General features: G+C 47.9%; 2 protein-coding genes across 2 annotated transcripts; both read left to right on the top strand.

The window, feature by feature from the left end:
- The first annotated feature begins 1,292 nt into the window (after positions 1 to 1,292).
- On the top strand, positions 1,293 to 3,646 carry LOC124681300. The gene is made up of 5 exons (XM_047216235.1): positions 1,293 to 1,475; positions 1,561 to 1,932; positions 2,219 to 2,392; positions 2,972 to 3,025; positions 3,101 to 3,646. The coding sequence occupies exons 1-5, from the start codon at positions 1,293 to 1,295 to the stop codon at positions 3,644 to 3,646; spliced, it is 1,329 nt and encodes a 442-aa protein (XP_047072191.1).
- Positions 3,647 to 7,353: 3,707 nt separating this feature from the next.
- Positions 7,354 to 12,006, top strand: LOC124665597 (sulfofructose kinase-like). The gene is made up of 10 exons (XM_047203029.1): positions 7,354 to 7,721; positions 7,846 to 7,920; positions 8,070 to 8,122; positions 8,349 to 8,499; positions 8,937 to 9,047; positions 9,508 to 9,634; positions 9,758 to 9,858; positions 10,682 to 10,820; positions 11,608 to 11,660; positions 11,741 to 12,006. Exons 1-10 carry the CDS (start codon positions 7,422 to 7,424, stop codon positions 11,813 to 11,815), a joined length of 1,185 nt encoding a protein of 394 aa, XP_047058985.1. The 5' UTR covers positions 7,354 to 7,421; the 3' UTR covers positions 11,816 to 12,006.
- Positions 12,007 to 14,014: the final 2,008 nt, after the last annotated feature.

Raw genomic sequence — 14,014 nt, 5'->3', positions numbered from 1 at the left:
AGCGCTCCCGCTTCGACGACGGCGCCAGCCCTTCCGGCGGCCAGTAGTAGGACTCGCGACTGCGAGTAACCGAGGCCGGTGTAGGCCGCGCGACGGCGAGTAGATACGACGTTGTAGTTTTAGGTTAACTCGACTAATCATCTCTGTAAAGATGGTCCTTTTGGCTAATCAATAGTAATGAAAAAATCTTTTGCTTACCTAGTCACTGCCGACCGGGCCCGGATGTACCCAACGCGGACATTTTCCGCGACCGCCGAGCGTCCGTGGAGACGCAAACCTGGCGCATATTTGGGTCAGGTTTGCGTCTCCGCGGACGGCCCGGTCACTTTGCGTTGCCCCGCTGAAACAGGCCCCAGACGCATTTCCGGTCACGGCGGACGCAAACGGTCGCTCCTAACGATAGAGTGAAATATACCCCTGAGCCATCCCAGGTGAAAAGTGAAAACCATAGAAACCCATAGAGCTAGGTGAAAGTGTGTGGACCAAAGGTAGTAGGTTCAGGACAGTCGCGTCATTTACTGTTGTCACTGTAGAGCGAGCGTCTGAGTGATGCATTTACTTCTTAGCAACGGGAGGGGCACTGGTGTTTGAATCCACCTGCACCATCGCTCAAATTCAAAAGGCCCCAACAACTGAATCAATCTCTGGAGAAAAAGACAGTGAATATACCACATATATTCAGCAGAGCGATCGAAAGGGTGCAGAAATTGATCGATTAGGGCGAGCTACGTACGTGTGGATGACGATGAGTTTGAGTCGAAAGGGACAAATGCTAGAGAAGCGTAGGCATCGCAGGTGATGGCGGTGTCTCGATCGAGCATTGAAGGAAGAGGAAGGGGCGGGAAAGATAGATACGATAGAGCAGACGGCTAGATAGGGATAGTAAACTCGTGCGCAGCAGGGTAGGTGGTCAACATCAAATGCGGCGTCCTCCTCCTGAACCAGAACCATTTCGCAGCAGCTAGCAAGTCCTTGCACCACCCAGTTGCAGTCGCGCGCTGAACGCTAATCATCAGCGCGGCTAGGATCCAAGGCAACGCGCGCACGGTCGCACGCGCACATATACCCCGGCCCGTCTTCTCTCCCATGAGAAGCTGCTCCTCCTGGCCATAGCTCATCTCCTTCTCCCATCCCCTGCGCGCGCCTGGCCCTGCCCTGCTCCTCATTTACGCGCGCGCCGCCTACATGTACATGAATGCATGACGCGCACGGCCATGAAGGGGCGGCGGAGGAGGCATGGCCAGCCCCGTCATCTAGGTCTTGTAGCGGATCAGCCGGAGACCAGGTGCTCCATGTCGTCCTCCTCTGCCCCTAAGCTGCTGCTTCATCTTCTTCTTGTCTCCCTCCTCCTCGCATCAACCTGCGCCACGGCGTCGTCGTCGGCGACGGCGGATGCGCAGTACCTGTCGCCGAAGATGGCGAGGATCCAGCGCCACCTCGACCGGCTCAACAAGCCGGCGCTGCGCACCATACAGGTACTACGTAGCTTCATCTCCCTTCATGTTGTTCCATTCCCTATTGGCCTATTGGCTATCACTAATGTTCTGTTGATGGAAGCAGAGCATGGACGGCGACACCATCGACTGCGTGCCCCGCCACCAGCAGCACGCGCTGGACCACCCGCTCCTCAGGAACCACAAGATCCAGCTCGCGCCGCCGCGCAAGCCCGTCTCCACCTCAACCTCCGGTACTGCCAGCGCGTTGTCGTCGTCGTGGAACTCCACCGGCGCTAGGGCCAGGAGGACGGCGTGGCAGACGTGGCACCACGCGGGCCACTGCCCCAGGGGCACGGTGCCGATGCGGCGGACCACCGCCGACGACGTGCTGCGCGGCAGGAGGTCGCTCTTCCGCTTCGGCCGCAAGCGCCACGCCCGCGACCGCGCGCCTCGCGCCGCCAACGCGCCAGACGTCGTCACCGGCAACGGCCACGAGGTTCGATTTGCTTTGCTCATACTCTACCGCACAACTCTCCTTGATCCAAGCTAGCTGGTGGCGTGGCGACGAAGCAGGACGGGTGGGTGGCGCGCAATAAGTATCGCCTGCCCTGCCCGCATTGCCATCATTCATTCATGGATGCCCGTCGATCGCTAGCTGCTGCTTGTAGTACTCCATTACAGTTAGGCAGAGCGCAATCAATTCTAGCTAGTGTCGATCGAGTTGGGACTTGGAGAGGATGCATGCTACAGTGAAGTGATTTTTCTCTTGGATGTGCATGCAGCACGCGATCGCCTACACCGCCGTGGGGCAGCAGGAGGTGTACGGGGCCAAGGCGACCATCAACGTCTGGGATCCGGCCATCCAGGAGTCCAACGGCTTCAGCCTCTCCCAGCTCTGGCTGCTCTCCGGCTCCTTCAACGGCTCCGACCTCAACAGCATCGAGGCAGGATGGCAGGTCACTCCCACTGTTCTACTATCTCTGTATCTTGTCTCCGCTAATTACTCGATTACTTAATGTAGTGCCTGAATGATTAGCTATACCATGCATAGTCAAAACAACTCGACAGGTCTCACTGAGATCTGCAGCGCAGGCACATGGCGTCATTAATGCAGGCACATCTCGACTCGATAGATCGATTCCGTTGTGGTGTACGACTGCCACTATAGTTTAACCTCTTTTCCCTTCATTTGAGGTCAACCCATTCATATGTATACTCTCCTTGGAGTACATCGAAGAAGAAGCTAGACATAGAAGAATGCATGATACTACTCTCGTTAGAGGGGCATTGGGAATCTACTTTGCCTTCGCTACACACTACAAGCATTTTGCTAAAAAAAAAAGTGATGCATGCATGAGTTCTGGTAATCGACCCACTCAAGTCAGCACTAATTTTGGATCTACCCTAACTACATGCATGCATGGCAATAAGAACTAGTGCACGCATCCCCATGTGCTAGCTAAGCTGTTTTTAATCAATCTGGACCAAGTGTTCATGTGCATGGAAGCTTACAGTTTACGTTTCTTTCTAGTCAGGTCAGCCCTGAGCTGTACGGGGACAGCAGGCCGAGGCTCTTCACGTACTGGACCGTGAGTCAAACGAATCTTCCCACTAATTCTTCTTGTAGTCTAATGGATGAATTAACAACTTGATTGATCGCACAGAGCGACGCTTACGAGGCAACCGGGTGCTACAACGCGCTGTGCCCGGGCTTCGTGCAGACCAGCTCACGGGTGGCCATCGGCGCCTCCATCTCCCCGGTCTCCTCCCTCGCCGGCGAGCAGTACGACATGACGCTCCTCGTCTGGAAGGACCCCAAGCTCGGCAACTGGTGGCTCAGCTACGGCGACGGCGGCGCCTCGCAGCTCGTGGGCTACTGGCCCGCCGAGCTCTTCACGCACCTCTCGGGCCACGCCACCATGGTGGAGTGGGGCGGCGAGGTGGTCAACACCAGCCCCGGCGGCGCGCACACCGCCACGCAGATGGGCTCCGGCCGCTTCGCGGCGGAAGGGTTCGGGCGTGCCAGCTACTTCCGCAACCTCGAGACGGTGGACGCCGGGAACAGCCTCGCGCCCGTCTCGCTCGACGCCCTGCAGACGCTGGCGGAGGACGGCGGCTGCTACGACATCAGGAAGGCCTACGACGACCGGGACGGTTGGGGCACGCACTTCTACTACGGAGGGCCGGGGCACAACCCGGCATGCCCCTGATCCTGTGCTTATGCTACCAGCCGCTGACGATCGATCGACATGGATGATGGCCGGAGGTGTACATTTTGTGTCTTGTGTTTTGTGGACTCGATCGATCGCTCTCATGCATGCACCGCCCGATCACGAGCAGTACGCAATCTCTAGGCTAAGAGCATCTCCAACAGGCGCTGTAAAACGCGCGCGCGGCAAAATACCTGCCAGTTTGGCGCGCGCGAGCGCTCGCGCGAAGCTCCAGCAGACGCGGGAAAAAGGCGCGCGCGGTAAATTTTTGCCGCGCCCGCGCGTTTGCGCCATCCCACGCGGGAAATTTGCCGCGTGCGCGCCGCGCGCGCTATATAGACGACACGCGCCAACTGCCTTCCGCGTGTCTCTCCGCCTCTTTCCCCACCGCTCTCCGTCTCCGCGCCACGCGCCACCGCTCTACCTCCGCCGCCCGTCCGCCTCCGCCTCCGCCTCCGGCGACATGCCTCCGCGGCGCCGCCTCCGCCTCCGGCTACCGCGGCGTCCGCGCGCGGCCGAGCGGCCGCTTCGACGCCGAGATTCGCTCCGGCGAGGAGCGGATCCGGCTCGGCACCTTCGACACCGCGCATGAGGCGGCGCGAGCCTACGACGCCGCCGCGTGGCGCCTCGGCCGCCCCGCCGCCGGATGAACTTCGACGACGTCCGGACGCGCGAGCAGGCGGAGATGCCGGCGCCGCCGTCGCCGATAGTCACGCGCGAAGAGCGCCGCCGCCATCGGGAGCTGGAGCAGCGCCTCCTCATCGCCGAGCGCGACGAGGCGATGCGCGTCGAGTGGGCGCGGCGCTTCCCGGAGGACGTCGCCGCCACGCGAGGCCTTCTACGCGCGAAGGAGGAGGAGAAGGCGGCGATGAAAGCGGCGAAGAAGGCGAGCCGCGAGAAGCGCCGCGCCGAGTCCGCGGCGAGGAAGAAGGCGAGGGCCGAGGCGGCGGCGAAGAGGAAGGAGGAAAAGAAGAAAGGCGCAGGGCCGTCGACCGTCGTCCTCTCGTCCTCCTCCTCCGACTTCCACTGGACGTCGACGTCCACGCCGGTGTCGGAGACGACCGCGAGCAGCTCCGACTACGATCGGGAGTCCGACGAGTAGTCGGACGAGTAGTACTAGTATTTTCTATGTCGCATTTGTATCGTCGCACTTTAATATATTCGTATTTCGTTCAAATTTCATAGTTTGTTTGATGAATTTTAAAAAAAAACGGTCGCGCGCGCTGCAAAATAGCGCCTCGGCGGAGGTGCGTTTTCCGCACACCAACGCGCGCTGCAAAATGCAGCCTCTGCCGGGGGCAAATTCGCTATACCGCGCGCGAACGGTATACAGCGCGCCCAATCGCCGGTATAGCGCGCGAGAATTTGCAGCGCCTGTTGGAGATGCTCTAATGCTAGTGTTAATTGTACCTGCCTGCACAATTGCAGACCGAGGCTAATTTTGAGGAGCTAGCTAAGCTTAATCAATGGAAAAAAAAGGACGTGTAATCCGTGCTAAAACTTATGTGTTACTTACTGCTGAATGTAGAGTAACTCTGAATTTGATTCCAGTGAATGGATGTAAATGAAAACTGCAGTATGTGTCCATTTCCCTGTAGAGTTGGTCAAATTTTATTAAGTTTTACCCGCAATTTTTTTATTAACTTTGACTTGGGACAAGGCTAGACATACTCTTGGTTTATTAAGCAATCGATCCACGCAGCTTTCAGAACCTTGGTTTTACCACCATCTCCACAGAATCACAATTTCAACTTCAGCAACTCTTGTCAAGGAAAATGCCAATTTTTTTTTGTTCATATATATGAGAGTATCAAGACATTTCCCGGAAATTCAATTCGGCTCCCGGGTGCGTATGCTCCCTCTACGAAAAAAACATATTTCGAAATGTCAAAAAATTTTGATAAAAAATTCTACATGTACATCTCCATAATGTATGTTCATTCGCTAAGTTTCATGAAAAACTAATAATTTTTGTGGTCTACGTAAAAAGGAGAAACTTTATCTTGTGAAAAGCATTATTTTTAGCACTGAATTTTGTCTTTTTTACACACGTCACATGATAAGTCGATTTTTTATGAAACGACTTTGTGAACGTGTAGCACGTGAAGATGTATGTACAAATTTTTTGTTTCAATTTTTTTGAAATTTAAAATATACATAAGATGCATTTCAAAATATAGGGAGCATATGCACCCATGTTCCAAAACATCACTCCCGACATTTCCTTCCAATATCTTGTGTTTCCACGGCCACTTGCACAGCAAACTTCTGTTAGTTTGTATTCAAATCTGGCATTCCATTTTTTATTTTGTGAGAACAGAGATTTTATTCATGCGAGGCTAAAGCACAGACAAGCTACCAAATGCGTCAGTTCACCAAGTGACATTTCCCAATCTCCTCAGAATATAGCCACACTATTCTGGCCCGAATATAGTCACTTCCATAAATAAAGAGCATGTACAGTGACATACTGCTCATACAAGTATTGGTCAACTGCTCATACAAGTATTGGCCAATATAGCTATTCCAACCAGAGTCAGAACATTCCTTTTCCGGCAGCATAGTTTCTGTTCCTTTTCTCCAAAAGATTTTTCACTTAGTAGTACTCTATGTATATGTATATTACGTGCATACCCGCAAAAAGAGTATATTATGTGCAACAAAAAAGGAAGAAACGGAAATTAAACAAATGGTTTTACCAGGCCGCATTGCACTAGTGCTACTTGAGAAAGGAGAAAAAGAAGGCGGACTTGGGTTTCTGTCCCCTCAAGCTTGCGGAACCCGATCTCTAGCGAGATGAGGGTTTCCATTTCTTGTTTTAGGTTTTTTCTATATCTTCTTCAGGATGGAGAGGCGGTTGCGATGTCGTGAAATCGGAATAAGATCCTCACCGCCCTACCCTCTCTCTAGTGGCACGCCCAGCGTTGGCGGATGGATCTTGAAGTTGTGTGTCTGGCATATCATCTGTGATCTGGTCGGTTTTCGTATTCGTTGGTGTGGTTTCAAGTTTGGCTCTTCCGGACTGCAATTCTCACCACTAGCAATGGTTGTTGCTATGGTGAGTTGAATCTTTGGTGAGCCATGCAAAACTTATCTATCTACTATAGCAAGCTCTACTACGACAAGTTTTGTGTGACTTCGATGATAGAGGGGTGAGGATAGCAGCGCACCTAACGCCATTATTTGTTGTCATCGTAGGTGTTTTAGAGACCTATTTGTAATTTCATTAATTTTGAGACTATTTATCGGTGGATCTTTTCACAAAAGAAAATATTATAAATGTAGGCGCTCACGTACACAATATACACGCCCCTATGAACTCACACACGCTACCCCATGAGTAAGTCCAAAAGACTGAGCCAACGAGGGTGACACCTCGTTATCGACAGGAACATCACCTTCCGTTAAAAATATATTTTACCTTATGAGATACCTAGAATCTAAACTTTACGTGCAGGAGGTACAACCATCCTCCTAACCATGTAACATGTTGATATGTTTGGTTGTCCACAAAACATTTTCTCTCAGTAGTCTAAGAAAAAACGGGGCAAGCAAGGGGACGCATTGGGTAGCATGGGTACTGGTGGTTGGATGGGCTGGGCTGGCCCGGTGCAGGGCCTGCCTTATCCGCAAATTTGTTTGTGTTTATGGAAGATGGTTCCGCCTGGACCTCTCATCATCGATCACCACTTCGAGTTGACTTGTTTGATACTAGTTTCCAAAAAAAAAAACTGATTTTTTTTGATTCAGACGAGATCAATCGGCGGAGAAGAAAATGGTGCTGATGCTGCACATCACTCCAATTCCACTCACCCCTTCTTCCCCTCCTCCTCCTCTCCGTCGGCACCGCTGCCCACCTCCCATGGCCGCCTCCGCATCCCACCAGCCCAAGGCGGCACCCGTCGTGCTGGGCTGCGGCGCCGTCGGCGCGGACTACCTCGCCACCGTCGCCTCCTTCCCCAACCCCGACGACAAGATCCGGAGCCTCGCGCTCAAGGTCGAGGGAGGTGGAAACGCCGGCAACGCCCTCACCGGAGCTGCTCGCCTGGGTATCAACCCAAGGATTATATCCAAGGTAAGTTCATATCCAACTTCACTCACTCACTACCACAACCAACCTAATTCCTCCTCTAAGTATTTGTTACCCCACTGCTCTGCCGTATATGTGTGCTCACTCCTTGCTCTTGCTACTAGAGTAGGTAGCTAATGATGCACTTGGTAGAAACATTCTCAAGGAACTGCAAGACGATGGGGTAGACACTTCCTATATGACGGTATAATGCACAATGCAAATCCCTTACTCTGTTATTCCATTCCTGTATCATGGTATGCAATGCGATCGTCATGTTCCTTTGTTTCGTTTATTTACATGAAGCATCCATCCTAATCCTAGTATATGTATATTGCTATGTCCTTATCTCAGGTAGCAGAGGAGGGGAATTCACCCTTCACTTATATAATTGTTGACAACCAGACGTGAGTGACTGACCCTAGCCTTTAGTATATATATATATGCATCTGCATGTAACAATCTTTATTGGTTATGCATTGCATGCTACTGCTGCTATCCTGTTGTTTTTACATTTGTTCTTACTACCTTTCACAAATTGTGATGCTACTACAAAGATAGTACCCCAGTCACAACTTACAAGTACTTTGCTCTTTGTTACCTCTGCCTCATTCCCCCCATTCCGCCTTTCAGGAAAACACGAACTTGTATACACACTCCTGGTTATCCCCCAATGACGCCAGATGAGCTCACAAATGAAAACTTATTTGCTGCTTTACATGGCGTAGACATGGTGTATTTTGATGTTAGACTGCATGAGACTGCTTTGCTTGTTGCAGAAGAGGTAATATTTTCCTGCCTCAACATAACGGTCATCTTCTGGTAGGTAATTCGAGAAGCATGAGTGCATACATACCAAACACTGAATGCACTTCTATACAATATATGTAGAAAGATTATCAGAAACATAAGTCTAATGTGTTCATGTTGCCCAAAAGTCAACCCATAACTTCTTCTGTGTTACTGCTGTGCCTTTTTCTGTTCTTTTTTTCTCTCTCATGACGACGTGGGCTTAGCCCAGTGGTTAGGGTCGCAGTGGCGCACCCTAACGACCGGAGTTCGATTCCTGTCAGGGACGAATTTCGGGATTGTCACGCCAAGTCCCGCTTCTACTATATCAAAAAGTGTCTAGTTCCTCCTAGACACTGTTTCATTTTTTTTTTCTCTCTCATCCAAGCTGGTAGTGAGATTGATCTCCGTTTATGGAGCAATCCAGTGCAGGCAAGCCAAAGAAAAATTCCTATATTGATTGATGCTGAGAAAAAGAGGGATGGATTGGACGAGCTTCTTAATTTTGCATCATACGTTGTATGCTCTGCAAAATTTCCTCAGGTAATTTATTCACCAAGACAGTGTACCTTTAATGCACACTACTTTTTGTCCCAAAATATTTGCATAAACTACCTTCTACTTGCATAAACCTGAAGTGTTTGCAGTTGTTATGGTTAGGCAAGAGTTTTCGTATTTGCTCTCTCTTTTCCCACGTCGTTAGATATGTTTCCTTGTATTTGGCAGCAACATTGCACTTACATATGCCTTTCTGTAGTCTATCTATATGCTATGTAATTGTATTATGTATGTTTCATTGTTATCATCTTAGTCTAGGATTTTTTTTTGTCAGATGGTTATTTCTTAGCACAGTCGAATAAGGTAATTTAAAAAATCGCATTGTGCTGCACAGAAACGTCCCTACATCTTCAAGCAGCAAGGCTTAGCTAATCGTTGTTTGCAGCATTTGAGATTCCTAGTATTCCAACAGGTTATTTTCTTTTCACCTAATATTACTTTGCAGGCCTGGACAGGAGCCTCATCAACACCAGTTGCTTTGGTGCACATGCTTCTAAGGTTACCTAATATCAAGTTCGTTATTGTAACCCGGGGAGAAAAAGGTTGCTTAATGCTTGAAAGAAGCATGACAGGTGAGTTCAGTAACGAAACATTTTACACAAGAAAAACACCTAGGATGTGCATTTTCTCTCTCAAAAGATCCTGTGGTGATCTCTCTGCAAAAGAAACCATCTAATGCACAGCTCAACTTACAGATGCTTCTGAGACTGAGGAAACTGATGTAGAGGATCTGCTGGAATCGCTAGAGCAGAAAGTTGATTTGAGTTCTAGCTTGCCAAAATGCATTGCTTCCAAGGTATGCTATCATTGAACTTAAGATGTACAACTATATGGCATAAGCTATGCTGCACTAATCTAAAACCAAAGATGCTGTAAAACGAGGTAAAATAAAAGATGCTGTAAAATGAAAGCGAAGTTCTTTGGCCTGAGAAAAAGCATTAAACCCATGCCTTGCAAGGGGTTAACAATAAAGAACAGTCGGCAAATGATTATTTAATTTTTATGTGAAGAATTGTCTCTACTTTTTGAAAAAAATTATGGATGGAGGGTTATTGTGGAGATGTGCAGTGGAGCCTGATTATCAAAATAGGGGTATTGTAGAAGTACGCCAGTTTGTGATATAGCCTATTCTCTAATGGAAATTTTTCTAGAAGTGTTGGGTGGGGTTTCTACTCTTAATTCTTAAGTTAACTGTGTACATTTTCAATTTTGTCACATTAGATAATTATCGGATTGCACTGAACATTTCAGATGATCTCTCACATTAACCCTGCACCTTTTTGGTTTCTACTTGTTGGAACTTGGAATGTACTCCCTCTGTTCACAAATATAAGATGTTTTAGACATTTTAAAGTGAATTAGATACACACGATAATGAGCGAAACTACACACTAAAAGTAGACTATATACATATCAAAATAGACGAATCTACAAAAAGCTAAAACATCTTATATTAGTGAACGGGGTGAGTATTTGCTAGCTGCATGAATAGATAACTTGGATTTCCAGCTTATTAGATATTGTGCTTCTTTGTTAAAGCCAACTTACTATATCAAAGTTGCACTTTCTGTTTTCCAGTTGGAAAACTAATGCTTTTCCTAATTTGTCCGTTGTTTCAGTCAAATTTGAGAATAAGTGCAGATGGTGTAGGCTCGATGAGTGGCAGGTTACTTTTAGGCACAGCTGAAGCTATACCCTCTGAAGAGCTCATAGATACAACTGGTGCAGGTGATGCATTTATCGGAGCTGTTCTATATGGTAAGAATACAGGAAAAGATCATGCTAAATAACAGAAATATTTGGTTGTTTTGATATATTCTACTTTAATGTGCTTCTGTTGTTACGTCTGGAGTTGTTTTTTCAGACATAACACATGGTCAGGGGCGGCGGTACGGGTGGGCCATACTGGGCCGTGGCCCACCCTTTTCTGGCAGCTTTCCCTTATGTTTTGTCATAAATTTAGCCCACTAGCGTAAATAGCACACAAATGGCCCAATCTCTACTGACCGGCCCACTCTTCGTTTTCTGTCATCCTCCGCCACTGCACATGGTAGATAATACACCTCATATTCACAGTAGTTTGTTCCAAAAATAAATTGAAGGTCAGACCGCATGATGCTCTTGCCGAGCAAGAAATGTTAGATCACTGAAAGCGCATGCAGACTTAATGCAAAAATTTGACCTAATGCTCTGGTTCACTGCTGCAGCATGCTTGTCAGAAGAGCGATGCTACACTTATGACATATTTTGTACAGTTGTTTTGTACGACACCACACATGTCAGAACGTGGACAATGCATGGCGAAGTTAGGCCACAGTCTTGTCGTACAAAGATCGTAATGAAAAAATTGTGCAGTCATTTTGTTGTCAGAATGAAACTACTTGAGGCATAGGGCAGCAATGTTATATCTGATTTATTCTGGGAAAAAAACCTTCACATGTCAAAATTACATTTTGTTAGGGATTGTTCCTTGTTTGTATCCTGACTGATCAGTGATGACTGCCGAGACACTTCCATGAGCTAATTCTTTGTGCCTTCTGATTAGGTTTATGCACCAGCATGCCGATTGAGAAGATGCTGCCTTTTGCAGCACAAGTGGTAAGGCGCTGCATTTCAATCAGTATTATTCTATGGCTGGTGAAATGGTAATGATTTATGGATATGCATTTGATTTGCAGGCTGCTTGCAGCTGCAGAGCTTTGGGGGCCAGGGCTGGTCTTCCTCATCTCACTGACCCGCGGCTGTCAATGTAGTTTATGCCTATTGGCCGGATCAATTTCCCTTCCTCGGCACTTGTGGCCGTGCACATAAATAATCCAATGCCGGCGTAATGCCTCAGAACAAATCCTGCCATTGTTGTGTTCGTGAGATTGTATTAATCGGGACTTTCCATGGTGTCAGGCCTGACGAATATGAAGCTATGCTCTATTGTCGCTTCAGTTAACCGTCTATGACTTCATTAACACCTAGCCGTTGATCTTCCATCCGACCTCCAGTGTTTGAACCGTTGGTTCGCGCAAAAGCTTCGTCCTCGCAACCGTACATCTCGCATCAGATGGCTATAAAAGCCAGGGTTCCGAGGCATATCCAAACCATCTAGGCTGCTAAATGCACTGTTTACTTTTTTTTTCTGAATGTAAGGCTATAAAAGCCTGGGATCTGAGGCATATCCAAATCATCTCTTTGTAATCGGGTTGAAACCCTAGCCCCTAGTTTTCGTGGGTTGGCCCTTGCTATCTAGACCAAACCCTTGCTCGAAATTCTCCTGCAATTCTCTACTTTCTTCCTCTCTGGGTGTTCTGAATATTTGCATAACAGTATCTGAAATGGATCTGGATCTTCGTAAGGTTGGGATCTCTCCTAAACTCCCCTGCCCCTGCTCTTGATTCCAGCGGCAGCGTCACTAATGGCGGAGGCATAGCTCGGGTACAGATCGTGGAGTTTCGGGCTTGGTTGCTAAAGAACAATTCTCCAGTTTTGGTTGCTAAAGAACAATTCTTCAGTTTAAATTCCGACGTTGCACCTTGATCCATGTACTTCAGGTGGTGGGCGGCGATTGGTGGCGGTAGGATCAGCAAGGTGAGCTGGTTACCGGTGTGTCGTTGTATAACCCCTATCAGCCTCCCTGATCTTTGGCGAGCTGAGCTTACACTCCTCACTAAAATCATGACAAAATCAACTGAATTTGAGGACACTGCCTTTCTTGAGCTCAGTTCTCTGCAAACCTTGCAAAAAAAAATCGTGGAGACGACAGGTTTTGGATTTACACAGAAAATGTTCAAGCAAAATTTGCTAGCATCTAGTCCAACTTCACCAATATACAGGCAAGCTTCGACAAATTGTTTGCAGAACCTCAACATGAAGCACCATCGCCACAACCTTAGCTTCTCTTATTGAGCAACTTGCCCGTTGGTATGTTTTGTTGACTATGTACACTACATGACTGGTAGATTACGGCTGCAGAATGAACCTTGACCAAAAAAATGCAAGAACATTGCAGTTTTAAGAATACTCGAATTGCCAAATGGATAACACTACCAAGATTTTGCCATACTAAAAATCTCCCCAACTCCACCGTGGTGATTGCCAAGCAACAAAGTGTATTAGAATAAAAGTAAAAATCCAATTGTAAATGCAAGTAGTGTAGATGTTTTTTGTATTTTGAAATAAATAAATGTAGAAATTGTAAATGCAAGTAACGTAAAGTTAGCGTATCATAAAAAAACTGGACTGGGTTCATGTATTCACTTGGACTCTCTGTCATAAACATAGTGTCACGGTCCCAAGAGACTTTGAATATTAGATCAATTAGGTTGGAATTGATAAATGGTTGATATTCCCCATGTGAAGAAAATCAACGGCTGATACTTGCTAGTACGTCATTGTGATGGATTATCAAGAAAACTGGTGTACTATTTAATGGTATACATATCTTGAGGTGATTCCCAAACTTCACAAAATCCTTTACACAATCCAAAAGCTTGGATACTCATAAGTCAATTTTAAAAGTCTAGGGTTCCCCACAAGCCCAAGAGTAAGGAGAACAAATCAAATTCGGAGAGAGCGGGCGGGGTGGGGGGTGGGGTGGGGGGACTAATTAAAGGCCGAGATGCCGCCCAGAGGGGGTGAAACTGAATAGGTGTTTTTAAAGAAATTAGAATTTGGCTTGAAATAATGCGGAATTAAATTAACGTTCATTTTCAAGCACAAAACCTAAATAAGCTAGTCTGAACTAAATGCACCAAAACACAAGTGATAAGCAAGATATAAGTACTTCAAGCACAATAGCTATCACAAGAAAAGTAAACTCGGGTGTAGAGATTACCGAGGTACGCGAAGACGAAGATGTATTCCCCGTGTTCCCTCACACGAAGTGAGGTATGTCACGCTGGGGAGATGCGGTCCACCACGAAGGTCTCCGACCGCCATGAAGGCTTGATGACCCACAAGTA

Source organism: Lolium rigidum, chromosome 1, assembly GCF_022539505.1.
Source record: "Lolium rigidum isolate FL_2022 chromosome 1, APGP_CSIRO_Lrig_0.1, whole genome shotgun sequence".
NCBI lineage: Eukaryota > Viridiplantae > Streptophyta > Magnoliopsida > Poales > Poaceae > Lolium > Lolium rigidum.
Note: the sequence above shows the minus strand (reverse complement) of the source record. Positions and strands in the feature narration are given on the sequence as shown.

Excerpts from the sequence above, each read along its gene's own strand:
- LOC124665597 (XM_047203029.1), top strand. The coding sequence starts at position 7,422 with ATGGTGCTGATGCTGCACATCACTCCAATTCCACTCACCCCTTCTTCC. Across the intron at positions 7,722-7,845 it reads ACCCAAGGATTATATCCAAG|GTAGCTAATGATGCACTTGG; the intron begins GTAAGTTCATAT and ends CTACTAGAGTAG. Across the intron at positions 10,821-11,607 it reads TATCGGAGCTGTTCTATATG|GTTTATGCACCAGCATGCCG; the intron begins GTAAGAATACAG and ends CCTTCTGATTAG.
- LOC124681300 (XM_047216235.1), top strand. The coding sequence starts at position 1,293 with ATGTCGTCCTCCTCTGCCCCTAAGCTGCTGCTTCATCTTCTTCTTGTC. Across the intron at positions 1,476-1,560 it reads CGGCGCTGCGCACCATACAG|AGCATGGACGGCGACACCAT; the intron begins GTACTACGTAGC and ends TGATGGAAGCAG. Across the intron at positions 2,393-2,971 it reads GCATCGAGGCAGGATGGCAG|GTCAGCCCTGAGCTGTACGG; the intron begins GTCACTCCCACT and ends CTTTCTAGTCAG.